The sequence below is a fragment of the Miscanthus floridulus genome, chromosome 2, assembly GCF_019320115.1.
Source record: "Miscanthus floridulus cultivar M001 chromosome 2, ASM1932011v1, whole genome shotgun sequence".
Classification (NCBI taxonomy): Eukaryota; Viridiplantae; Streptophyta; class Magnoliopsida; order Poales; family Poaceae; genus Miscanthus; species Miscanthus floridulus.
Window position 1 is genome coordinate 47,660,479 of NC_089581.1, and position 26,631 is coordinate 47,687,109.

The 26,631-nt window shown below is 43.7% G+C and overlaps 1 protein-coding gene and 1 pseudogene across 8 annotated transcripts; one reads left to right on the plus strand and one right to left on the minus strand.

Annotated features, from left to right (window-relative positions):
• Positions 1-949: 949 nt before the first annotated feature.
• On the minus strand, positions 950-7,576 carry LOC136536491 (uncharacterized; annotated as a pseudogene).
• Positions 7,577-10,396: 2,820 nt separating this feature from the next.
• Positions 10,397-21,824, plus strand: LOC136538697 (uncharacterized). 8 transcript variants are annotated; one of them, XM_066530657.1, is made up of 10 exons: positions 10,397-10,821; positions 10,870-10,913; positions 11,749-12,040; positions 12,120-12,189; positions 12,506-12,561; positions 18,662-18,737; positions 18,836-18,872; positions 20,064-20,178; positions 21,116-21,383; positions 21,489-21,824. In XM_066530657.1, exons 1-9 carry the CDS (start codon positions 10,430-10,432, stop codon positions 21,327-21,329), a joined length of 1,296 nt encoding a protein of 431 aa, XP_066386754.1. In that variant the 5' UTR covers positions 10,397-10,429; the 3' UTR covers positions 21,330-21,383; positions 21,489-21,824. The 8 variants fall into 8 exon arrangements, with proteins under 8 accessions (XP_066386754.1, XP_066386753.1, XP_066386755.1 ...); XM_066530663.1 differs by having other exon boundaries at positions 10,744-10,821; positions 11,756-12,040; XM_066530656.1 differs by having other exon boundaries at positions 10,397-10,913.
• Positions 21,825-26,631: the final 4,807 nt, after the last annotated feature.

Sequence of the window (26,631 nt, forward strand, 5' to 3'; positions counted from 1 at the left end):
CTAATGAAGGTAGGGAAGGGTAGGAGGAAGAAGAAGCAACTCAAGGGAGACATGGACGCTATGAGAGGGTACGGCGAAGATGTGTATGGTGGGGGAGACTTCAACAAGACCCGTGGCATAAATCTTTGCTCTGTTTGCAAACAATCTAGTCACAAGGCTAGCAGGCATAGAAGACGAGGGCAACAGGTGATTTCATATTGTGTTCGTATTGCATAACAAGTAGTTCAAATTTTGCAATGCTACATAATATTAATCTGAATATTATTAATTTGAATTCTCTAACCCTTTATTTATCAATTTGTAATAGGATGGCCCCTCCCACGCCGCACCAGCCGTACCCCTTCTTGAGGTGGAGAACGACGACCCCCTTCTTCCACTAGATGACAAGGTTTCCAAGAGGCGTTCGAGGGATCCTTACATTCTTGGGACTTAGTTCATTACGTCGAACTTATGTCGAACAAATATTGTCGTCGAAAACTTGCAGACTCATAAACCAATGAAAATGTTATGTTGCAACTTATCGGCTATTTATTTGCTTCATATTTGTTTCAACTTGCGCAAGGTGCAGGCAGCACTTGAAGTTTATTACAGCACCGACAACAACTCAATTGAGGTTGGCCATTGTCTGGCCACGTCACTGCCGTGTCGTTGTATATGGCGCGGCACTGACGCACTGTGGACTATGGCGCTGCTAAACCAGTAGGCTACATCGCTGTATTCGAGATAATTTAACGTGATTATGTTTGTTTTAGAAATTCTCAACGCATGATACAAACAGATGTGATCACTTAAGATCGATCATGGGTAAACCAAGTACATGATACATGGGTACAATACATCAGTAGTTCAAATGGAATATAAGACAACACAATGGAATTTCTACTACATAGCTACATTGATCATTAATAAAGCATGGAATAGAACTAACAGACGGCTCAATCAAAAACCCTCAGTCAGAAACATACCGAGTAAGCAACTCATCGTCCGAGTACCAATCATCAACCACAACCCTGTTGCTATGGCTAGTCTCACCTACATTGCCCTGATATGCCTTTTGCCTATAGTAAGCGGCCTCCGCTTCATCTACGGCCTCTGTGGCCTGAGTGAAGAACGTGTCGTCATCCTCCTCCCCCTGTAAGCCCGTCTCTGCTAGAGCGATAAGCTCGCTCAGTCTGGCAGTGTCCTCCTTAGCCTCGTCCGCCTGTAAGCCCACCTCTGCTAGAGCGATGAGCTCGCTCAGTCTAACAGTGTCGTCTTCAACCTCATCCACCTGTAAACCTGCCTCTGCTAGAGCGATGAGCTCACTGAGTCTGGCAGTGTCATCCTCATCCTCGTCCTCCTCATCAGACAACACAATCGGTGATTCAACGGTGCGACCAGCTCACTTTCTGTGCTCATCTAACTTCTTTCCCTCGTACCTTGCACGAGCCACCTCTACAGCATGTTCCTCGCTACATCTAATCCCTTCATGTATAAAATACAATAAGTTAGCAACGTGATTATATTACATTTAAAATCAGCCAACGGAAAAAGGCTTTCGAGCACTCACTGGCACATAATGCAACAACATGCTCATTCAAGACCTACATCTATACTCTTGTCTCCTCCCTTGCCTCCTTCCTTGCCCTCTCCTCCTCTAACATCATCCATCTCTCCAATCCTCATTTGTCAAGCCCAACGTCGATCGGGTTATAAATATCGTGCTATTTAGCAAACTCACGCATCTTGTCTTTGTGATACTTAACAAAAAGGTTGACGTAGTCAGGTCCATATTGTGATAGAACCGCCCAATTTATACAAGATCAAGTACGGTTGTCCCCGCTAACACGTTGACACACCCATACTTTCACTCATATAAACCCGGTAGTCTGCCGAGTGTCCCGAAAGACCTCGGTAAATCAACATCACAACCAAGATCGCGTGATTAAGCAAATACACATCACATACATCGGGTTGCAGCGGAAATAATATTACAAAGGGTTTAACAAATAATAGTACAAGTTTGGGTTTCAAAACCGCTTAGTGAAAACAACATAGCTTTCAAATGATTACATTAATATAAGTTCCAAATATATTGCTAGCATAGTGACATCATCCGACAAAAGCATATAGATGAGAAGTAAGTATAGAATCACCGAGCCCACCGGCGGTTAGCCACCATCATCAACAGGTCGAGAACTTCACCTGCAACAAGGTGGGATAAACCCTGAGTACTCGAATGTACTCAGCCAAACTTACCCGTCGTAAACCAGAAATAAAATGACACCAAGGATTATGCAAGGCTTTCTTTAGTGGGCTAGCTGACTCATTTGCGAAAAGCATAAGCTATCATGAAGAAACCATTTTAAGTACTTTGCATCATCTTTATTATGACCTATCCATCTAGGTAAGCACCTGTACTATAGCAATCACTTGATTAACCAATATCATCCAGTTACCAATTTAGATTTAGCATATCCCATACCATCCAGATAACCATCATTGTTCCATAATAATTACTACGATGCCGTAACTCGAGTCAAGTGCTCACTATCCAGGAGCGATGGCGATTCGAATCGATTCCTAACCAGCTGGTGATTTATTCCTTACACAAACCTCACTCACCCGCTAAAGTGAGGTATTGATCACCGAGTCAACTATCCAGGAGTCTCGAGTTTGCCAGGAACCACATGTACCCAGGGGCCGACCGACTGCACTTTGGTCTTATCATCTCGCCCCCGTGTCCTACCACACCTGCTCCGGCACAGTGCGTTGCGGGCAATCTACTCGGCCCGAATAATCTCCCAGCTTCGCGGTCGGAAGGTACTTTATCCGGCCAGCTAAATGTAAGGCATGCGTTCAACATGACTCGAGGGCCAACAACGGTCGGTCCTTAATTGACACAGACGGAAACTAACAGCACCCCAGAACCCTGCCTGGTTGCCTCCAACTTTTCCATCCGATCTCCAATTATCCATCACACATGGTTACTTCCAGGATATCATTCTTTCCATAGCTAAATTCTTCCAGTAACCACCTATAATGTAGGTGACCGGATATCATCGATCGCTACCAGTCTAAGCAAGGCTAAGCAGTTATTCGATCCTGACCTAACAGGGTAAAAGGTAATAAGGTAGGCAAGGATAGTAATAAATGCATCAACGGTTTCAATCAACTCCTACAACTTAATGCAACAATATATAAACTCATATATATAGAAAGAATTGCTTTTATAAATTAGGAGACTTATAATGCTCCGGGGCTTGCCTGGGATCCGACACAAGTCAGTTCAGTTAGCTTGCACCGTCCTGGTGACATCTCAGGTCCTAGCACTCGCTTAGTCCTTCCATCTTCGGGATAGATCCATCAAACACTGTCTTCGGGTTTGGCTCCAACATCTCATCCTTCATGTGGTGCATCTAGCATACCTAGATGAGATGCAATATGTAAGTGCATTAATATGAAGAATAGTACCATGAGACGCATCACAGAATAGCAAGCAAGACAAGCATAGTTTACACTAACACACTTAAGTACTTCGCGATGCTTAACTTAAATATCACATAATCTATCATGCTAAGATGGCAAAGGAGACGACAACACCAAGCATGACACAAGTTTTCCCAAGATCTCAGGTGCTCTAACTCAGTCATCATTCAAAGCATACGTCACACTTAATAATATACAAGCAAACACTATAATTAGAATCTGCTAATTTCTGGACATGCAAACAGCAGCTACAAGATTTAGCTATAATTGGAGTTACCCAAATCCAAATGACTTGCAAGAAGACATTATGCAAAGCTTATGAAATTTTCTACAATTCATATTTAATCATCTTAGCATGATTCTCAAGTTAACTAAGTCAAATATACCCATTTACAGAAACTGGTCCACAATTGACAGAAAGCAGTCATTTCTGAAACCCAACTTTAAACAGCTATAAATGGAGTTATACATGTCCAATAAATGTGATTCTAGACTTTTTAGAAAGCTTAGCAAATTCTAAACAACTTTGTTGTAAACACCTAAAGCTAAGTATACTATTAAGAAGGCCCCACAATAAGAACAAGGAAACCCTCTCTGGTTTTGGGCAGAAACAGCCACAGAGATTTAAGCAAGTATAACTCAAGATCTACTTAGCCAAAAATCATGATATTTAACTTTCTAGAAAGCTTAAGAAAAGTACCATAACTCATGTATTTTCACCAAGTCATGATTCATAACTTAACTGAGCCAATTAATTCAAACATGCAGAACTATTCAGAGTAGAAGCAAAACAATACAGGGCATTTGTTATTTTTATAACTCTTAAACTATAGATCCTAAACTTCTGAAATTTTTAGCAGACAACAACAATCACCTTAGTAGTACTCCACAAACATTTCACATTTATTTGAGCATAAAAACTACAGTTATGAAAAACACAAGACATGGCAAGTAACAGGAACCTAGCTGCATAGATCTATTTTTACAGCAAAATATTTAAACTAAAACATGCCACATTATAGATCTACTGCATAGACAATTTCACAAGGATTCCAAAAAGTCCTCATTTACTATTTTATGATTTTTGTACGAATTACTATGAATTCTCAAAGTGGAGCATTCAAATCTGTAAAAATCAGGGAAAGGAAATCTTGCGTCGAGGACCCTGAAGTTTCCACAAATAAAACCCGAACAAACGGATCCTTTACTGCACTATTCATCAGAGTCACTGTCTATTCACTTAACCCTCTGGAAAAGCTCCTATTCATGCGCGGGGTCCTCTTTCTTCTTCCTCAGGACGGCAGCAGGGAGTGGCCGGCCGGCTCGCGGCTCCGGCCGGCTGAGGCAGCGCCGACGGCGGGGAGTGGCGGCGCAGCACATGGGGGACCGAGCGCACTGGTGCAGGACTTAGTCACGGGCCGTGGTGACCTACAGTGGCCCAGCCACGCACGAGCGAGCGGCCGTGACGGCAAAGCGCGCCGGCGGCGGCCCGAAGGCGGCAGCAGCAGGCTGCCAGGGGCTAGGAGGAGCGACGCACGATGGCGAAGGTGGTGGCGCATGCGGTAGCACGCGAGGGAACACAAGGCGGTGGGGACGTGGCGGTGGCAAGCTCGGCCAGCCGGCCATGGCGGACGCGCGTCCCGGCGCGGAGCGGAGCAAGGAAGAGCAAGTGAGGGAGAGCACTGGGGAGTGGGGAGCTCGGCGTCCACCTCTATACTGCGCAGGGGAGGCAGGGCACGTGGCAGAGGAGGCAGGGCACGCGGCAAGGAAGCTTGGCAATGGTGGCCACGTCCACGGACACGCGGTGTCCTTTGAGGCCTTGTACCGAGCACGTGGCGGGCGACGGTATGGCCGACGTGGGGAGCCGATTTGGGCTGCTTTCGGGCTGAATTTAGCAATGGACCCAAAACGAAGTTTGCTCACCTCGGCCTACTCTACGTTTCTCATTTAAGGTGCCTGATCATTTGAGCTCTGTAACAGCAGGTAATTAAGCCTCAATATGATAGTGTCAACATGTTGATAACGGTCACGGGAACTCACCTTCAGAGGTCAAAACTCGGTCAAACTCAGTGCAACTTTTTGTATGCTCTTCTTCATAAACTTATCTCCAACTTTTATTTTTGGACCAACTTAAGTTGCTTAACGAATTTCGGAGAACGCGAGACGCCAATGCCGATGTCGATGAATTTCTAGACTTTGAATATTTCTAAGTGCTGAAATCAGCAGCAAATTCAATCTTGTGACCTCGATTTGACTTACTTCCAAGATGATATAGCTCTTAGTCCAAAAACAAAGTTTGTTCTACATGATATGGACTACAACTTTCATTTAAGGTCCAACCTCAAAACTGGTATAGAACCTGCTGTTCTACTTTGACCAAAGTAGGATCACGATGAAGCTTAAATCATCCTTTTTGATCCATTGGAGCATTTTCTTGGCATTTGCCCAACATGAACCTTTCATGACTTTTGTTGTAGAGTTCATCTAGAGTCATTTTGGCAAGGTTTCAAGGTTTGGTTGACGATCGAGAATTCCATTCACTTTATAAAATAATTCAAGCAAGGACATAACTCGTCATTTCATGTGACTTCTTGATTCCAAACTTCACGAAACTTTTTCATGGATCAATATAGATGGGTATTGATGTGAGACACATGAAGATATTCCAATAACACCAGCCAAACATATATCTTGAAAAGGGCCTATATGTAAAGCAAAGGTGCAATATCCATGTTTAGGTTGGGGCTCATTTCCATAGGTTTGACCTTGACATCTTCATCATTACTTAATATACCATGTTTTAGCTCAAACCCATTGCTTAACTGGTGGCAAACACCTAGGGTGTTACACATATCCCCTCTTTCGTGGAATTACTTGCTTCCCCTTCAGTTTATCCAAGAACTTAGCTTGACCATCATAACATTTCCACCTGCATTTCCTAGTGCTCTGTTCAAATGAAAAATTATATCATATATGTCTTAGCAAAAGAAACAAAATATGATTTCATGGTTACCACAAAAATAACTAACCTCATCATAGTCAGTCATATGGCCGCAATAATGGTTTATTCCAAGCTCCGAAGGGACTAGACCGTAGTTGGATTTAACACCACATTCGCACTTGACTGGCGGTGCTTTATAAATTAACCTTTCTTTCTTCTTTTGCTTTGCCTTTGGAGGTTCTTCGGGCCATTTGTTCTTAGGACCATACAACCACTCCTTGAAACGACACTTCGCCATTAAATACACCTAAATAATGTGACATTAGTACATGACACATATAGCTCAACATTTCAACACATACACTTTGCACTTCATGCTTGTTTGGACACACAAACTCTAACGTATTGTCAGGGTTTATCACGGCTCGGTCTCTGCAATGGCATAGAGGAGGTTCCTCGAGTCGTCTAACTACAGCTAAATGCTTCTCCTTAGCCATCATTGGAGGGGGGTTAGGGGGAGGTGGAACCCACCGCTTGAAGTGCTCTCGTGGATGTCGCCCTCTCCACCAATCGTCGAAAAGGAGGTACCTGGGATCAAACTTGTCTGCATCGTCGATCCACTGAAAGAAAAAACACCTCTCATGGACCTACACAACAAAAATTCAATAAAATATTAGTAACCTAGTAATATAAATGAAGAAGAAAAATATACGGAAACAATTACTTACATTAAAACGACTGCACGTGTAGAAGCAACGAGCCGTTGTGTCCGGATGTCTTGATTAAAACATGTCGGCCGGACGACCATAGTCACAGTTATGGACAGGGAGTTCAGGGGGGACGGGGACATCTTTGCTAGACTCGTCGGGGTACAATTCTCTAGGACGACCCTGTTTTCGTCATAACTGCTCCCGAAACATGTCTTCCATCTAATAAAACAGTTTAAATTAAACATCAATCAAAATAACGCAAATTATTATAAAATATAATCATTTGCAATGCAACTAAAATAATATAACCAACACTTATAGCAACAAAAATATACATGGTAAACATACTTCAAACTAAATAATTAACCTTAACATTGACAAAAACAAACTAATATCTTCCTTCAAACCGTAGCTCATAGTTTCCAAACATAATTTTCCTCCTAACCTTAACTCCCATTCATAATATCCTATCCATCATTCAAACAAAAATAAAATGTGTGTCATTACCTTAAACGAGGACGAGGAGGGAGGGAGGCGACTGGGGAATGGAAGGAAAGGGAGGGAGGCGGCAACGGAGGGCCGGGCGGGGGGCGGGCTGTCGACGTTCGTGGCGCGGCGGCCAGCGTGCTCGGTGGCGAGCTGACGAGGGTGGACGCGGGCGCGGCGGCCAGGCGGCCTTGCTGCTGGGGCAGCGGGACGGATCAGGTGGCGGGGGTTTTATTCGGCTCTGCCACGCCACGGATCAGGGCGCGTCACTGCTGTGCCAAGATCGGTGGCGCGGCAGAGCCCAGCCACGTCACCGGTCGCGATTCTGATCGTCGCCACGTCAGCCCGCTGTCGCGCCACCATGCATGGCGCGGCACAGGTATTTGGCCACACCAGGGCAATAGGCGCGGCCAAAAGTGTTAGTTAAAAAACCTGTTAGATTTAAAATTAGTTTTAAAAAATGTTAAAATTAAAAAAAATCCACCACACACACATCGAGCAACAATGTACAGTTCTTGGGTTTGCTGACGTGAAAGTCGGACGACTAGGTAGGAGCAGGTACTGTCCCATTTGCTAGTACTCTTTTCCTCTATCCAGAAAAAATGTAACTGCAGGTTGCGTGCCAGCAAAAATAATTCATGTTTGACCAAATTTTTATGAATATTATTCACATTTACAGCTCTAAAATAATTTATTATAAAAATACATTTCATAATTAATCTAATGATATTTATTCGATATCATAAATATTAATACTTTTTATCTATATAATTGATAGGATTTAGGATACATACTGTGCTAGAATTATATTCTTTCCTAAACAGAGAAAATACTTGTACTGTAGGCTATAGCAGTCATACTAGCTTCGGATCTAATCACTCTAGCTAGCTGTTCAAATATGCAGCTACGATCTTAACATGATGATCAGCCTGTTCGCTTGTTGATTTCAGCCAGCCCAAACCAGTCAGCCAACAGTGTTTTCCTCTCACAATAAACCAGCACCAGCCAGCCCAAACCAGCCCAGAAACCAACCATCGAACAAGCCGGATGTGTGTAGTTAGATTATTTATACTTACATGCATGAGACGATTAGTATTACTCCATTAAATATTACTTATACCTGATTAATTACCTTTTACACGTCATCTTTTACTAGTAACAGTGCTGTCGTCAAGTACTAGTAATGTATCACCGTTTAATAGCAGGAACAGCTACGGCAAGAAGTCACCAGATAAATTAACGAGTAAAGGTAAGACTGTGCTTGTCACCTTCTTAACTGAGCTAATTGATCTATATTTTTATGCTCTATGTTACCTATAAGCTAACGAAAGACGGTTCATAATTGATTGATATGGCACATAAAATAATGTTGTCGCCATCAGTGTAGGTAATAGGTCCACTCAACCTGAGACAAACAACTCTGAAATAGTGATGCACAAGCAGGCTATGGTCCGTGTGCTCACACAAGTAGGGTGTCTGCAAAAATGGTTATCAGACGAAGGGTAACGCCATATAAAATAATTATTAGCGGAAGATAGTGACGATAAGCCTCTGCACTAGTTATTACCACTAACGCATGGTTCTTCTTCGTGTTATTCTCTTTATTATTCTTGTTGAGTACGTGTAAACGTACTAATCTAGCTTTTCTTGTTGTCGTACGCAGAAAGAGGAGAGTATTATTGTTGTTGGGCGGACTAATAAAGACACACATGCATATGGATAGGGTGGGCATAGCTATGACATCTACCGGGTGTAGCTTTGCTGCGCAAAATAAAAGCACAAGGATAGCTGGCTTGTGAAGATACTGACCTGTTCTGCTTATCCAGAAATCGGCATGTTCGTCTTATTTTTTTAAACAGAACAATGTTTTTCTCTCATAATAATTCAGTCAGAACAGTGTTTTCAGTCAGTTTCAGCCAAGATTTAATAAGCCGAACGGGGCCTATAGACTTTTATAAACTGTAATCTTGATACAAAGTATTAATAAAGTGTGCTTTTCGGATTTTGATGTCTCTTTTTGCCTTGTGTATGTACGAGGATTTAAAATTTTCGTACACATACGGCGCTATCACCGTCTTATTTTTGGAGCGTGACATCATGCCTTGCCGGTTTTGTTCTCACACTACACTGACCAAGGTATTAGCATTACAATGGTCTTCTCCCTTGATGGGCTCGTGCTGTCTCTTCATCACTATCTGAGCCAAGCAACTGAGCAGGAACGTGTAAATCCTGCTAGAGTGTTTGCTATTCTTGTAGCTCCACACCCTCCCAGACTATTGGCTTCTCCTCTAATTGGTGTTGCCAACTTTCTCACCACTAGCATCGTCTACACCATGCTCAAGCAAACTGATTGTGGCGCGTACATCTCTTCTAGCTCTAAGAATAAGAATTAGGATAATTATGCACAATCAAAGTTCAATTGTTCATATGGGTCCTACGTCATGGAAACACCGGAACCAGGAGTCTCCTCCACTACCATGGCCTGCTTGGCACCCCTTTATATTTTTTGCCCTAGCACTTACGAGTTACGAGGACTCATCTACTTGTAGTCCTTCACTCCTCTTGTACCTGGATTCATGCATTCTGGGTTAGAGCACCACGATGCCTAAACATAGATCCTCTTAAAGAATGGATAACGATACTAACGAGCTAGGCTCATGACATGGAGTCCTTATCCCACCATTCAGATCTCCTCGGCCAAACTAAAGACAATTCCATCCCTTCAATAAAATAGCGGATTGGAACCATCTCTTCCTTAAAAACATGAATAAAACCATTTCATCCACTCCGGTCCCCAATCAAACACAACATAAGATTCGTATAGATGAAGTTCATGGGCGAAGTCTACCCATTGTTGCCTCAGGAGAAACATGTCTCGCAACCTAAAACTAGTTATCTATTTGTCTATTCAAATATAATCCCTTTTTTGACAAAAAATATAATCTTTTTTTATTTTGTTCTTCCCACCGTTTCTTTCTCTTCCCGGCACCGAGCGCCGCATCTCCGCCCGCTACTCCTCCGTCGCGACCACTCCGCCGCTCCTCTTCCCATCCGGCCATCCCACTCCTCCGGACTCCTCCTCATCCGCCGCTCCTATTCACATCCAACTCCTCCAGACGACGCGAGTAGGGGCGCCAGGAGCTGCGGCAAGGCAGCACGAGAAGCTGCAACAAGGCTGCCGGAGCATCTTGACTGCGGGTGTCTTCTTCCCCGTCCCCGTCCCTGGCGCCCGTGGCCAACATCTTGCCGCCGGCGTCCCCGTCTCCGTCCCTGGCGCCGGCAGTTAGAGCTCGCGCCAAAAATCTCAGGTATTTGGGGGAGGTGGTTTCCGCATCTTTGAGGGGGGTGGAGGATGGATTTTGAGGGGCTGAGAAAAAATTTTTCTCATTGGGGCTAGAATGGGGATCTGCTGGAGCTCTCATATCCCTAAAACTACATGTTTTCCTCATTGGGGGTGGGAATTGGGGCCTTGGGGGACTGGTGGAGATGCTCGTATATATTGCTACGCCTACTTAGCTAGTGACTGTTTGGTCTTTCTTGAGTATGTATCACATTTGACAGTTTAATTAATTTTTACACAGATTCAGCAAACACAGATAACATGATTTTATTATACCTTATACAATCAGGTTTCTTGGTGTCTTTTCAATATGGCGTTCTCGCATCCCATCTCAGTTGATAATATTTGGCTAGGTTAATCCTACTAAGGTTACAGTTTGGTTTCTCCATAGTGAGCAGTGTTTGTGTTCTTTTTTGAATAAAGACCTGCCTCGTAGCAATATTTATCAAGGAAAACCATAATAGCCAATATAAATAAGAGATCGGGGAGTGGGAGTAAGACAATGGTGTTTTGTATTTGTAGGCTATGATGTCTTTTTGCTCATCAGTGCATATTTGGGGCTTGGGATGGTGCTAGTTGGATTATAATGACTTCTTCTAGCCACATGTTATGGCTATTCATTTATGCACGGCTAAGGAATAGTAATCCTCCACCATGAGGATTTTTTCTTCCTAAGGAACTTAGTTTTTCAGGAGTGCTCACTTATCCATGTATCAAAACATAAATTCTGTTTATGTTACAAGTTGTCAGTTCTCTTTCTTCACATGCCAGCATGGCAAGTCTGATGATTTTGATCCATTAAGATATTAGGATGGACGAAGTCACACAAGCTGTTGAAAATCTGAAGAAAGAATGGAGCCAAGCAGTTTCACAGCTTGAGGAGAACATTACTGCAATCGAATCATGTGGGAAAGCAGGGAAAGGAACAGAGGAAGCAAATTATCTTCCGAGGTTGAATGGTTCTGCACAGGATGCTCTGCAGTTGCTCAAGTCACTGCAGTTCCGGCTTGATCTTCTAGCACAGCAGCTTCCCACTTTTGATGAAGTGCAGTCTGGCCAAGCAACACTGAAGTCATGGGATGAACAATACAAGAAGTAAGATAGTCTTGGAGTTTGTTTACTTTTGTTATCCTTCTTAGCCTACTTTTTGTATAAATCTTGAACGTTTTTGCAGGCTTCGTGTTAGCCTGAGGAATGCTAACTTACAAGCAAAAGATAACATTAGACAAGCTGCTCAAGAGGAGGTATGTGATTTTGCCTGGACTTTGATGATATTGATCCAAGTGATTAGCTGTCTGAGTGGTACATGCTTCTAGAGTGTCACCAATGCAATGTGAAAGATTAAGAATTCATTTTAATTTTTAAGGACCTATTCTTTATATGCAGTATCTCTTCTCGAGGTTTTTAAATTCAGAAGCACCATTGAAACTATTGCTGCTTTAGTTTTTTGCAACTCCTTGCAAAGTTAGCAAGAAAATGGGTAGGCACCCTACCACCTTTTTAGAGCATTGCAGGTGTCATTATAACTTGGCTATCAGTTTCTAATTATCTTTTCTCTAGAGGGCACTTCTTCTAGGGGGTGGCGAAGAGTCTACCATCCGTAGGCGTAATCTCCAGTAAGTTGATTTCAATGAGATCTTTTTCCTTTAAGCCAATATATATGGGATATTTAAGGAGCTTTTATATTTTAGTCAGTTACATGGGTATCCCATCCATCTGGTTTCATCAAATCCAGGTTACTTGAAATTTGAATTGAAGTAAAAGGCAGGAGGTCTGCCGCTCAATTAAGTAAGGGAAAATAGAGGTTTATGTACAAGTGGCACTCATGGTGCCAGACCCCTGGTCCTAGGACCAAAAAAGAACTCGCCTCCCTAAACTAGTTGGCTTCCCCAGCAATGGTCACAGCCCTGTGCCTCTGCACTGTCTTCTTTGGTCAAGGAGGCGGCTTGCTGCGCTGTCCTGTACTCATTTTCAAATATCCTCCTATTCCTCCTTCCACAGATTCCACCAAATGTAAATACATACTCCATTGAAGCGCCTGCGGTCTGTAACAGAACCGACCAAATTATAAGAACGTAAGTACAAAAACAATCGTCGAAGTGATCAAATTCCTGTACTTAAGCTCCCATAATCCCGGTAGTTCGGAAATCACGAAGGATTTCAAACAACTCCCGACATACAAACCAAGTTCAAATTTGCGGAAGCAACATAGTTTAGTACATAACTTCATAGTTTCAAATACATTGCCAGATCTTAGTCATGTCCCACCAAAAGCATCTTCAGGTACGAGAACTAGGAGAGACCGCGCCCAACGGTTTAGTCTTCATCCCCAGCCGGGAGAAGGCAATACTTGCAGCAACCAAAGTAGAACTGGTCATCTGCAACAGGTGGGAAATAAACCCTGAGTACGAGAAGGTATTCAGCTAGACTTACCCGTCAAAACCAGAAATAAAGGACACCAAGGGTCATGCCAGACTTATGAGGTGGGCTAGCTTGACATAGTTGCATAAAAGAGCTTATGAATATAGTGACCAATTTAAACTTAGCATCAAGTTTATTATCATTTACCTGTCCACTAGATTAGCACCTGTACTAGAGCACTCACTTATTAGGAGCAAACAATATTAACCATAGTAGGTATAATAAGGCTGTCATCATCATACCATCATTCCTGAACCATTATGTTATTTAGTGTATCTACTTTGGAGATAAGCCCGTCAAGTTCTCACTAACCGGTGAGAGACGGCGACTCGAATCGAATTACAACTCAGCTGAGGGGGTATTCCTAACTCTCACCCTGGCATACTTTGCAAGGGTAGCCGTGGGTCACCTTTGGGACAACTCAGGAACCAAATTCGCGGGTTCAATCAGCGTCAGCACTCTCAGGGATTACCCTTCTGCCAGGACGATCAGGACTTTTAAATCACCTGCCCTTGGACTCACGCCTACGGCTCCCTTCCGAGGCGTACTTTATACTTATCGACTCCCGGCCTGAGGTGAGCTACTCGGCTTCGTGGTCGGTCTCCAGACCCGGCCAACTAAGAGAGAGGCATGCGTTCAACATGAACAGGAAAGGCTCCAAGATTCAGTCCTTAAGCGACACAGACGGAGTCACTACAAACCGGCAAGCCTCCGCCCGGTCTTCAATTCAAATTAAGACAGGTTCTTTTCCACGATAGCAAATATAGCCAACCGTGCCATATGTATATCCCTATAGCTCGTAGGTGATAGGAAATCACCTGACTTCTACCGTATTTAAGCAGGGCTAAGCACTACACGAGCCTGAGCTACATAGGATTCAGGGTATCAATATCTGGACAAGGATTGGATAACCAATGCAGCAAGTGTTTGCATCCAACACCTAAACTTAATGCAACAATATATATGTAACAGTAATACTTTAATTGCATTTCAGAAGTTAAGAGGCTTAATATGCTCCGGGGCTTGCCTTTCATAAAGTTGCACGGACGGTGATCCGGGCACTCAACGGCGACCTCGTCTGGCACTTCTCCCGAGGGCTGCACCTCCTGAACCTCCGGTGTTGGCTGCTGCTGATCCCCGCTCGGTTCCTCGAATTCCAGCAGTGTCACCCCTTCCGGTACACCTATTACATGCAGATGCACAAGATAAATATCATGGATGCATAAGGAATGACATGATGCTCATGATGAATGGATAACAGTAAGTGTTTAACGAAACATCACTGGACACTCGTTTACCGATTAAGAATAGCTCTATTCAAATCACTTTAAAATATGTATCTAACTTAACTTGAAGAACAAGGTCAACTTACCTAACTTGCATAACCTAAGATAAAGATGCTCATCTTCAGTTAAAGGCTTAACACCTAGGAACATTACCACAAGCTTAGGAATAGTAAAGGCATACTTAAATCAACAGTTAAGGTTTCATATGCAAACGAGCAGTTCCTTAATTCAATCACAACAAGAGTTCTACAATTTCAAATGACTTGCAAGAGGACATTCTGGAAAGCTTATGAAATTCTCTACAAATCATTTATAAACATCAAAGCATGATTCTTACGTTAACCAAATCGAATTCAAGTAAACATAGAACCTGTCCAGAAATGGCAGGTTTACTAAATTAAATATTTAGTGATGACGCAAAAGCATAATTGGACCAAACCAAGTTTACCAAATTGTTGTGCATACCAGAGGAACATCAGAAAGTATAGTGCCAACTTCTAAATAAATTGTTTAATGTCCTTTTCTAATTTATTTAGTTAATTAGGTGATTAAAACAACATATAGTAAAACTGTACAGAAAAATCTACAAAAATTACAGTAGCTATCTCATACTTCACATAGACTACCATAAAAATTTCAAAGCAATTGGACAAGCAGAACTTGCTGTATCAAAAATAACAGATGGTAGGTCTATTTCTAGCATAATTAGGAAACCCTATTGAAAAGTGTCAAGCAACAGATTTCGTATTTTTCCTAGTATCATTCTAGCATAAGAATAGCACTCACCAAATTTTACCTTTACTGGATCTATAGAAAAATTATGAAAATTCACACAAGATCCATCCATGCAAACAAGAGAATTACCTAACTCCTACATACAGTGTCCAAAGTGTATGAAAATTTAACTACAAGCTATTCATGATATGAGCAATACACCATAAAAATTTCATGCCATTTGGAGCTACACAGAAAAAGATATAATTACCCCTATTTCCCACATGATTAAAAGAGATAATTAGCAACTCCATTTTTCATAACAGAACATGGCATAAATTATATTTTTAATATAAACTAGACATTACCAGGGACTCAACAAAATTGGAACCACATCATTTGGATCTACCAACCAAGAGATATATATTTTTGAATCTGTACTCAAATCTGTGAAAAAGAACAAAACAAAACAAATTTGGAAACCCGAACCAACTACTGGGCCGGCCCAGAAAGCCACTGCGGCCCGCGATGCGCGCGCCAGCACACTCAGCGCGGCCCAGAAACACGGCGCGGCCCAAGGTCGGCTCCCGCCTACGCGCGGCTGCTGACAAGCGGGCCCCGCTAGTCAGAGAGAAAGACAGGGGAGGGAAGAAGAACGACGGCGGTAGCTCGCCGCCGGTGGCAGCTCCGGCGAGGCCACGGGTACCAGCGTGTTCACCTCACCCGTGCGCACCTAGGGGTACCATTAATCGCAGCAATTTCGGTGGCTAGGGGGAATGGCGACGGCCATGGCGGCGCACGGCCGCGGGTTGGCCAGCTTCGGCGAGTTGACGGCATCACGACCCTAATGGTCTACCCTACGAGCATCAGCATCACTCACTGGACCAAAAGCAAGAGAAAGAGGGGGCAGTAAGAGGCTCGAGCGGCACAGCCACGTGCGAGCTCGGCCGGCGGCGGACATGACGACCCGGTGGAGCCGCCTTCACGGTGAGCCCTACCAGAGGCGAGGACGAGGTTTCGGTGAGGTCGAGGACGTGGAGGAGCTCACGGTGGTGCTGTGGTTCAGGGGAATCGGACAATGGCGCTCGGTTAGGTGATTTGGCTCGGCGGCGTCACGGTGTTCCCGGTCACCGCGCTCGCGTGGAAGAGAACGACAGAGGGGGAAATGGCGAGAGGAAGAGGGAGTGAGCGAGGCGCTAGCTTGGCTTTCATCTGGGAGCACGGGCGCGCGACGTGGAGGTGCTAGCAGAGCATGCACTCCACGCGGTGGCCAGCCTCTGAACCGGTCGGCCACGGCGTTCTCTGAACATTTTCTGAAACGGCTGAATCGAGGTCCGGTGGCACGACTGACAGCGCCATTTCATCGCCTCATAGCTCGTAATCTAGCCCGAGTTAACGGTAGGTAGTAACAGCAAATTTGTAGAGCTACAGGAGTACTACAGCATTGTCAATTGGGGCTTGGACTAATTCGGTCTGGATTGGGAGATACAAGGTCGCAAAGAGGGGCTCATGAAACTGTAAGTCAGGACTTGACTGAAAAAATTTTCTAAGTCTGAAATCAGCAGGGAAACCTGACCTGTGGGCCCTGTTTGAGCATGTTCTAGCCATTTTCATGAGCTGGTCATATTGAGACTTTTGTTCCTTGATAAATTGGCTACAACTTTGGTAAATGGTGCACATCCATGCAAGGTCTCTAGGTTGGACTTTTTAATCAGTCAAACAGAGTCACTCTATAGGTCATCCTAAAGTCAAACCTCCACCTAGAGGGCAATTTAGTCATTTTGGTCCACATGAACAATGTTCCATCAATTACCCTAAGTGTAGTTAAGGTGTATTAGACCATAATTAACCACTCTACACAAGTGCTACACCAACTTCTAAGTATCACATGTGATAAAACAACAAAACACTCAAATTACCCTAATGTTGCAAATCCATGTTTCACATGTTTCATGACTTTGTTGCAATTTTAAACTTGTCATATTACACTACCATGTTGCCATGTTTCAAGGTATGAGAAACTCATGTTGCATTCACATGTTGCACGAACTACGATTCACAAGCAATCAAGTATGAAACAAACATAATTGAGAATGTTGTATATACATGTTTCAGTAACAATGGCATGATGAGATAGATGATGCACCTGTTTATGAAATGAAATGCAATTTTGTGGGAGCCAAACACCTAGGGTGTTACACGGTCTTGCTTTGGTATGTTACTTGCTGTCTGCTCCCACCATTCTGCAATTGAGAGTTTCTTGCTGTGGGAGTTGCACTGCGAAATTTTCCCTGGATAGAACTTGATCCCAAACGGCTGTAGCGAAGGGGCATAGCAAAGAAAGATGTAGCCTTGTCTCCATCGGACCGTTACACAAGACACAATGGTCTTGGTGAGGCCACCCCTTTTTTTGTAGATTATCTGCCGCTAGCATTTTGAAGGGCGGGCCTGGTGCAAGCGGTAGAGTCTTACCGCCTGTGACCGGAAGGTCCCGGGTTCGAGTCGCGGTCTCCTCGCATTGCACAGGCGAGGGTAAGGCTTGCCACTAACACCCTTCCCCAGACCTCGCACAGAGCGGGAGCTCTCTGCACTGGGTACGCCCTTTATCTGCCGCTAGCATTTTGTCGTGCATGAGAATCCAAGCATGGATTTTACATTTATTCTCCGCTTTCGCCTTCCAAATGAGATCATGCCGGAACTTCCGATGTGTGCCTCGGAACTGAACCCTATATGCCGAGCGGGTGGAGTAATTTCCGTACGCTGTCCACTTCCGTGTAATGGAGTCCTGTACCTCGGGCTGCAGGTGGACACTTTGTATCTTGATCCATAGGCCGATGAACTCTTGGATTTGTGAAGTTGTGACGCCCATCCGAAGTGCTCTTATCCAGTTATCATTGTGTAACTCCTGGCGCACTCATGGGCGACTGGTTACTGGAGTTCGCTCTCAGTCCAGCGACCCAGGTTCGAGCCCTGCATCCTCTTAATTAAAAAAAACAGGGGTGCGTTGTGCTCCTTCCCGTCAAGTTTACTTGAAATTTGAAGAAGCAGATAATGGGCTGTCACTTGTGAATTCTAGTTTTCTATATTATACACTAAGAATTGTGGAATAACAATTAAGAGCTGCTGTATTAATGCATTTCAGTATTTCACTAATGAAAAGGCCATCCTTTTGCATTCATGTTTAGATAAGTTCTCTTGTATCACAGTAAATAGTGAACCACCCTTCTACATTTTTAATCCAAGCAACATCTAGTTTTGCCATATAATGTGATTTCTGACCTATTAAATGATTCAGGACAAAGGCTGGAGTGACATCTGCTGCTGAAAGTATCACTGAGAGCCTCCGACGGTCTCGCCAGATGATGGTTCAGGTTTGCATGTCCACTTGTTCAATTGTTAGCTTGTATGCCTAATGGCTTATTGCTCATAAACTTGAAGCTAATTGATATAAAATTATAAATGCTTACAGGAAGTGGAAAGAAGCGCTAGTACCCTGGCAACATTCGGTATGCATTTTAATTAAGCCGTTAGTCTGTATATTATTTATAATTTTTATCATTCTAGAATGATTGAGTTTTGTCGGTTCCTAAAATCGGTTTTGTACAATGTGCTTGATCTTAATTGTAATGTACTCCCTCCATTCTAACTTATAAGATAATTTGGTTTTTTTAGATACGTAGCTTTTGCTATGCACTTAGCAGTGTTTTTAGCGTCGCCTAAGCGACGCTTAGGCATCGGGCGCTCCAAGCTTGCCTTAGGGGTAAGGCGGCACCTTGTCGCCTTATGCACATGCTGATGCCCCCTCGATTCCGCCGTCTCCTCATCGATTCTGATGCGGGTCCTCTCTATTCCGCCGTCTCGTCGATTCCGCTCAATTGCGCCGTCTCCTCGCCGTCTCCTTCTCGCCATCGGCTGCTCGATCTGGAAGGGGATGGCGGCGACTGTAGATCTGGAAGAGGAGCAGCGAGGGAGGGGAGCAGAGCAGCGCATCCGGAGAGAGGGGAGGAGCCACGGACGGAAGCGGAGCCGCAGAGGGAAGTGGAGCGGCAGAGAGACGAGCGGAGGCGGACGAGTGGTGGAGAACGAGGAGCAGCGCTGGAGGGGATTCCCATTGGGATAAGCCACGCCAGGAGGGGGAGGGGCACATGGGCCGCCTGGTGGGCTGGGCCAGCCCACTTCTTACTCCTCTCTTTTTCTTTTTTCCTTTTTTTTTCTTCATCATCTACTACTCTAAGCTGTTGTTTTAAGTTTTTCTTAAATCCATAAGGCGTCGCCTCGCCTCACGCCTTAGTCGCCTAAGCGTAAGGCGGTAGTCACTCGCCACTCCTCGCCTTACCGCCTTAAAAACATTGGCACTTAGATATACACTATGTCTAGAGGAGTACATAGTAAAAGCAATGTATCTAGAAAAGTCAAAACGTCTTAATTTGGAATGGAGGGAGCACTAATGTTCTTGTGATGCCTCACAGTGGAGCAAACTGCTTGGTTGTAGCCATGTACTTGTTCTGTATATTTATATTTAATTTGTCAAATATTCCTTTTTATTTAACTATAGGATGTTATTCTGTTATGGCTGAAAATATAGAATGTTCATGCAATTCATGGTGTATGAATCAAAACATTTTCTTATTTGCCTTCATTTTAAGGATCATCATAGTCAAATTGTACCATGCAAACTAATTTATTAAATTATGCAGACGAATCGACAAGTGTTCTCCGGAAGGCTGAAGGTGAATATCAAGGACACCGCTCTTTGCTAATGCGTACCCGTGGTTTGCTCTCCACGATGCAACGGCAAGATGTTCTTGATAGGTAGGTACTCTCACTCTTTTGTACAGTTCTAAACTTGCTGCAGATCAGTGTGTAATGTGATCCGTGATCGTATAGACTACATTCTTATTTTATACTCAAGCCATTTAGCTAAAAGACATGTCTCTGTAGACACATTCTGCTCAATGAGTAGTTGAGTACCTTCAAAATTGAACCACATCGCTGGCTCCTTTCATAGAAATTGTGATAAGTGCTATATTGCAGTACTGAACTATCATTTGTCAGGATTGTTTGAACCGGTACTTTTTTTCATATTAAACAACTGTATCCCGGTCTATCTTTTTTAGGAAATACATGATTCATTACAGCTAATCAGACAAAAGAATAACAAAGAAAAGTGACTTGCAGAAAACATGCTGGCATTTAATTTCCATATAATCACAAGTTTGGAACTAAACCAAAACTTGTGTGAACTTACAAGTTTCTTAAAAGCCTTTATAAACACTGGATGCATCTGTAACGCCAAAGGACACACATCAGACTGTCATTGAATAAACAGGTCTGGTGGCCTTCTTTGCTTCCTCTATGAGCTCTGGGCCTTGGTCCAGATGATCCCTTGGCAAACAATGCGGTCCCGCTTGTTAAAGAAAAGGCACAATCTTATGGAAACAGAAAGTATCAGAATTGGAGCAAACTCCAATCCCCAGTCCTAATACTTGTACTATGCATCTACGAGAAGTGTGTAATGAACCTTATTTGAAGGAACATTATTGCTGTGACATTCCTGGTATGACTATTTTGTTCCTCATTCCCAGCAGTTCAGATCTCATGCCAAAATGCTTAGAATGAAGTAACTGTGCCTGGTGCTTTTGTGATATGCAATAAGCTTCTTATCTGCGAGACAAATTTTCTACCTGTCTAGTAACAAACCTGTGATTCTGTTTGTCGTAGCCAATTGCTAACAAGATCTGTTTCCCAGGATCATCCTGACTATCGGTTTTATCATGTTCTCCTTGGCGGTACTTTATGTTGTCTCAAGACGTATTGGCCTGTTGACGCTACAAAGGAAACTGGCCGATGCCATCAGATCAGGTTCATTATCAGCTGAGGACTTGGTAGCGAAAGCCCAACATGGACCTGCCCCAGCAAATGTTCCTGCTCCTGCTGCTCCTCCCATTTATGATGAACTATGAAGAATTGCTTTCATTCTCCGTTCTATGAATGTGTATCCAGGAGCAACTGTTAAGGTAATAGTTTCACAAGTAAGCTATTAAGATTTGTATCTGTAGCCTGTAGTGATGATGCACCGACCTGTTATTCATTTGAAATTTCCAACGAGTTTTTGGTTGCAGTCGGAAGACGATGCTCTTCAGTCTCCACCGGTGAAATCGGTTATATGCCCCACCGGAGAAGTCTCCTGGATGAAGCTTAGTGCTGCTGCCTTCAATGTTTAGAATATCCCCTACAAGTCAAAATCCCGGTCAATCACCTCCAATCCTCTCGGATTGTGGATGAGCCGAACAAGCTCTTGTGCTGCCTACACTTAAAAACGGCTCAGGTGGTTGTAACCGGTGCTTGTATCGTAGTAGGATCCTGCAGGACGATTTCAGAGTATAAAGCGTTCATTCAGATGTATAATTGCCCCAGCGGCCCTCTATTCAAGTTGCATGAGGTGGGTAGCCTCGTAATTTTGGGTCCGTTTCATGCGAAATGGTCATGACTCTGGTTTGGGCCAAATTGAGTGCGCAACGAGAAAAAATGGAATGAGTAGGATTCTACAGCCCTGTCCGATCTCTTTCCCCAGTCATAGGCATAGCCGCATAGGCACGGCCTTCCTCTTGAGCCTTCCAGTGAAAGCTCCAGCACCACCTTCATGTTCAGATTGTGCATTGGATTGGACACCACAGATGACTCCAGCTTCTAAAGATGGCAACGGCACAGATTACCTGCGTGCCCACAGGCATAAACCCGCTAAGGCGAGGGTATGGGTTTAGAGTTGTGCCACGGGCATACAGCCTGTTCAGTTGGCTGGTTCGCATCGTTGCTGGTTCGTTTATGTGAGAGAAAAGTACTGCTGTCTGGTTCATGTGAACAGTATTTCTGTGAGGGCTGGTCAGCTCAGCCAGCCAGCCGCTCCCAGCCGAACGGGGCGATAGGCGAGGGCATGTAGTTGAACCCAATGGGTAAAGTCTGGCAGGTACAAAAAAAACTTGTACCTGTGCCCGCTAGACTCGTAAACCTGCTCCAGAGCCCTAACATGTGGGTCCCCTATGCCAATAGTATATAAGAAAGCAAACCCTAGGATTCATGTTTAGCATTTCTATTCTATCCCCTCCACCTCCCCACCCCAGCCGTCATAATTAGTTCTTGGAAAGAAGACGAAAATAAGATAATTAGAAAAATGTCCATTGCCATGATAGAGAAGTATGATAAATATTGGTGTGACATCCAAGGTCTTATGGCTTTAGCTGTTATTCTTGATTCATGTCTTAAGATGATAATGTTGGAAGCTTGCTACATTGCTCTATTGGCTCCATTCGCGTGCCCTTAAACCCGGCTGGATCCGCTTCTTTTTTCATCCGGAACAGTGTTTTTCTCTCACAAATTCCTCCAGATTTCTCCAAGCGAACGGGGCCAATTGGGTGAAGATGAAGCTGATAAATATGTCAAAAAGAGCTATGAGTTGCTAACGGAGTTGATGCGTGAATACCACGTGTAAACTGGCCAAGAGGGTGTGGGTACATCATCTTTTAGTGCTTTTTCTTCTACTTTTGTGCAGTGGTTGTGCTGTCCATATTCAAGTCACTTGCTGCGAATAAACAAACTTCAAGTTTGTCTAAAGCCAAGAATGAGTTAGATCGCTATTTGGATGAAGAACCACTTCCTCATAACAAGAGTGAATATTTTGATGTTCTTGGCTGGTGGAAGGTTGCGGGAACTCGTTTCCCAACTTTGAGGATGATTACTCGTGATATTTTGGCTATTCTAGTCACTACAGTAGCTTCCGAGTCAGCTTTTAACACTGGTGGTAGAGTTTTAAGTGAGCATCGCAGCCGTCTTACTCCTCAAATGGTGGAAGCTCTTATGTATAGCCAAAGTTGGCTTCGTCACTCGCTTAAAGATAATAAAAATGGTCATTTTTTATGTTTCATATATTCTAAAACCTGTAATCTATATGCTGCAGCTACTAACATTAAAAAATACCTTGCTGTAGATCAAGATGATGGTAAGGTTGATACCTTTTGGTCTTGCCTTGAAGACATAAAAGAAGAAATGAAGGAAGAATCATGCATTACGAGTGTCGACTATGAATGATAGCAGCTTGTTGAAGTTGAACTATGTATATTGTACTACTGTGTCCTGTGTGACGGTGTGAGTGTAATCTATGAACCATAATTAGTGTAGAATTTGATATTGCCATGTATTGTACTGATGTTATCTAATTGCCTTGTTAGCTACTTAGTTGTTACTTTTCACTCTCTGTTTTTTATATCTGGTGGGCTGATGGGTGTGCCCGTGGGTATTCTGTGCCTGCGGGTGGCGGGTGCGAGCACACTATTGTACCCGTCGTGGGTAACGGGCGCGGGCACGGGTGTGGGTTTATATACGATGTACCGCAAAAATTGTGCCCGTTGCCGGCCTGTTCGTTTGAACTTATCAGCCGGTTTATCAGTTAGAATCTACAGTGTTTTTCTCTCATAACAAAACAGCTTCAGCCGGCTTATCGGTCGGCTTTAATACCAACCGAACAGTTTATTCCTTCTCAAAATTCCTCTTGTTTACTTGCACACACGGACAAGCTGGAAGGCTTCGTTGGCCTCTTTTCACCCTATGATATGATGATGCGGCCATTTCGTTTTGAAAAGTTCGTCTTTTTTTCCCCATTCTTTTTCGTTTGAGAGTTCCGAGCCTCTCCTCTTCAGGGGAAACAAAAATCAGTGAGTTGGACATCGGTCTCAGAATCACGACGACACGTGTCGAAAGTACTCGGCCCCTGCCGTAAAGTCACGTGGGCTATGGCCATGGTCTCGGCGGACTCGGCCCGGGCCGGCCGGCCGGCTGCTCCGTGGAGATGGCCGTGTCAATGTCATGGCATCACATGACATGCATGGCATGGTGGCCGTGGGAGGTCAAGTCTGGGCAAGCGGCATGCGTGGCCGCGTGGGAAAGAGCATGTTGGAAGGAAGTTGAACACCTTCACCGAGGCGGAGACCATGTATCCTGTCCTGCAGCTGCAGGCACGATGGTTTCGGTAGCTGATAATCTCCTACTCTCCTGTAACTAGAAACAACAAAGTGTGAATATCGTTTTAGTGTGATAATTGATTTGGTTCATCCGTCTGTCACTCCATACGATCGATCCCATCTCCATACGACAATCACGACAGTCGTTGATTTTCTTTGCATACAGTTGTTGATTTTCCTTGCATGAGACCTGCGTGCGGTGGCAATCATGGCAGTTTCCTTCCATGCAAAAGGAAATGCTCCCTCGTGCGATCATCACGCCTGTTGTGCTATAACTTTATTGCATGCAAAAGAAAACTACTATCAATCAAATCAAATCAAATAAGAAATTATTCTCATCAAGAGGTTATAATTTTCCTTCATACAAAACAACCGAACATGATTATCTACCACGTTGTGGTGACGGTCGATCCCTGCGGTGGCGGTCGCGCCGCCGACTGACGGGAGGTGGCCGTTCACTGGCCTCAGCTAGCAAGAGGACAATCTCGCCCTCGCCCGTGTCGTCCAGGAGCTAGCAAGAGGCCAATCTCGCGGGGTCGATTGCGCCTAGGCCGGGCACTTCGCTGATCGCTGCTGATTCCTCCTGCTTTTTGCAGGAACGGGCATACATGATGCTGCCGGTGGTGAGTACGTGATCTCGAGGCCTTCGCGTGCCCCCTGTAAGACACCGAGGAGCTTGACGTTGCAGACAGGCTGATGGCGCTCGTTGAAATCGGTGATAGTGAGTGTATAGACCAGTGTCAAAATTCAGTCAACCTTGATAATTTTTTTCCTATTTTTGTATGGTGCTTAATCTGCCGCTATACCATGGCGAGCCATTGAGCAGGATGATGCTGGGGACGATGATGAGGAAGAAGATGATGGGGTTCATACACCGTTGATATTTTCTATCTAATCTTTGCATGACTCGATTGTCACGTGTAATTTTATACCTTCGGATAGTTTCATAAAAAATACTAAAATTATTGCTGGTAATAATACAAACAGGGACTGCTTAAGGTAGTGAAATATCTTACCACATCATTTCTCTGAGCTCTAGAATTAATAAGGTGGTAGTATGTACTACTAAATCATAATCTTGAGCTGGTAGCCATAATTGGCTTCTTGCTAGAAAGAGATATAATGCTAATCGAATTTACATAATCTTGTGATGATGTTCCCACCTCTGTGAACAAGCAGGCATGACAGTTTGGAAGAAACTAGCAGTGACTTGATATTTATCTTTTGTTGGTGAAGTGAAAGCAGCGGCAACTATTGGATTGTTCAGATAAGCAAGGGGAAATAATTGTTTTTGTCTCACTGTTTTCTTTAGCTCAACAGACTTAATTTATGACTATGGCGCTGGTTATTTATGCATTCCATTAGACATCAATGATTCATTCGTGATTTGTTGCCTGTAGATGTAAAATAACAATCATACTAATATCCATTGCTTTAATATTTGTCTGATCTCTTTCATGTTTAAATGGTGTAAGTTTTGTTCCTTTTTTCTTTGAGATGGATTTTTTCTTTTTTTACTAATAACCCGCAGATGATAAAGAAGTTGAGGGCAGAATCAAGGATGATACTTTAGCTGTTATTCTTGATTCATGTCTTAAGATGATAATGTTGGAAGCTTGCTACATTGCTCTATTGGCTCCATTCGCGTGCCCTTAAACCCGGCTGGATCCGCTTCTTTTTTCATCCGGAACAGTGTTTTTCTCTCACAAATTCCTCCAGATTTCTCCAAGCGAACGGGGCCAATTGGGTGAAGATGAAGCTGATAAATATGTCAAAAAGAGCTATGAGTTTGCTAACGGAGTTGATGCGTGAATACCACGTGTAAACTGGCCAAGAGGGTGTGGGTACATCATCTTTTAGTGCTTTTTCTTCTACTTTTGTGCAGTGGTTGTGCTGTCCATATTCAAGTCACTTGCTGCGAATAAACAAACTTCAAGTTTGTCTAAAGCCAAGAATGAGTTAGATCGCTATTTGGATGAAGAACCACTTCCTCATAACAAGAGTGAATATTTTGATGTTCTTGGCTGGTGGAAGGTTGCGGGAACTCGTTTCCCAACTTTGAGGATGATTACTCGTGATATTTTGGCTATTCTAGTCACTACAGTAGCTTCCGAGTCAGCTTTTAACACTGGTGGTAGAGTTTTAAGTGAGCATCGCAGCCGTCTTACTCCTCAAATGGTGGAAGCTCTTATGTATAGCCAAAGTTGGCTTCGTCACTCGCTTAAAGATAATAAAAATGGTCATTTTTTAT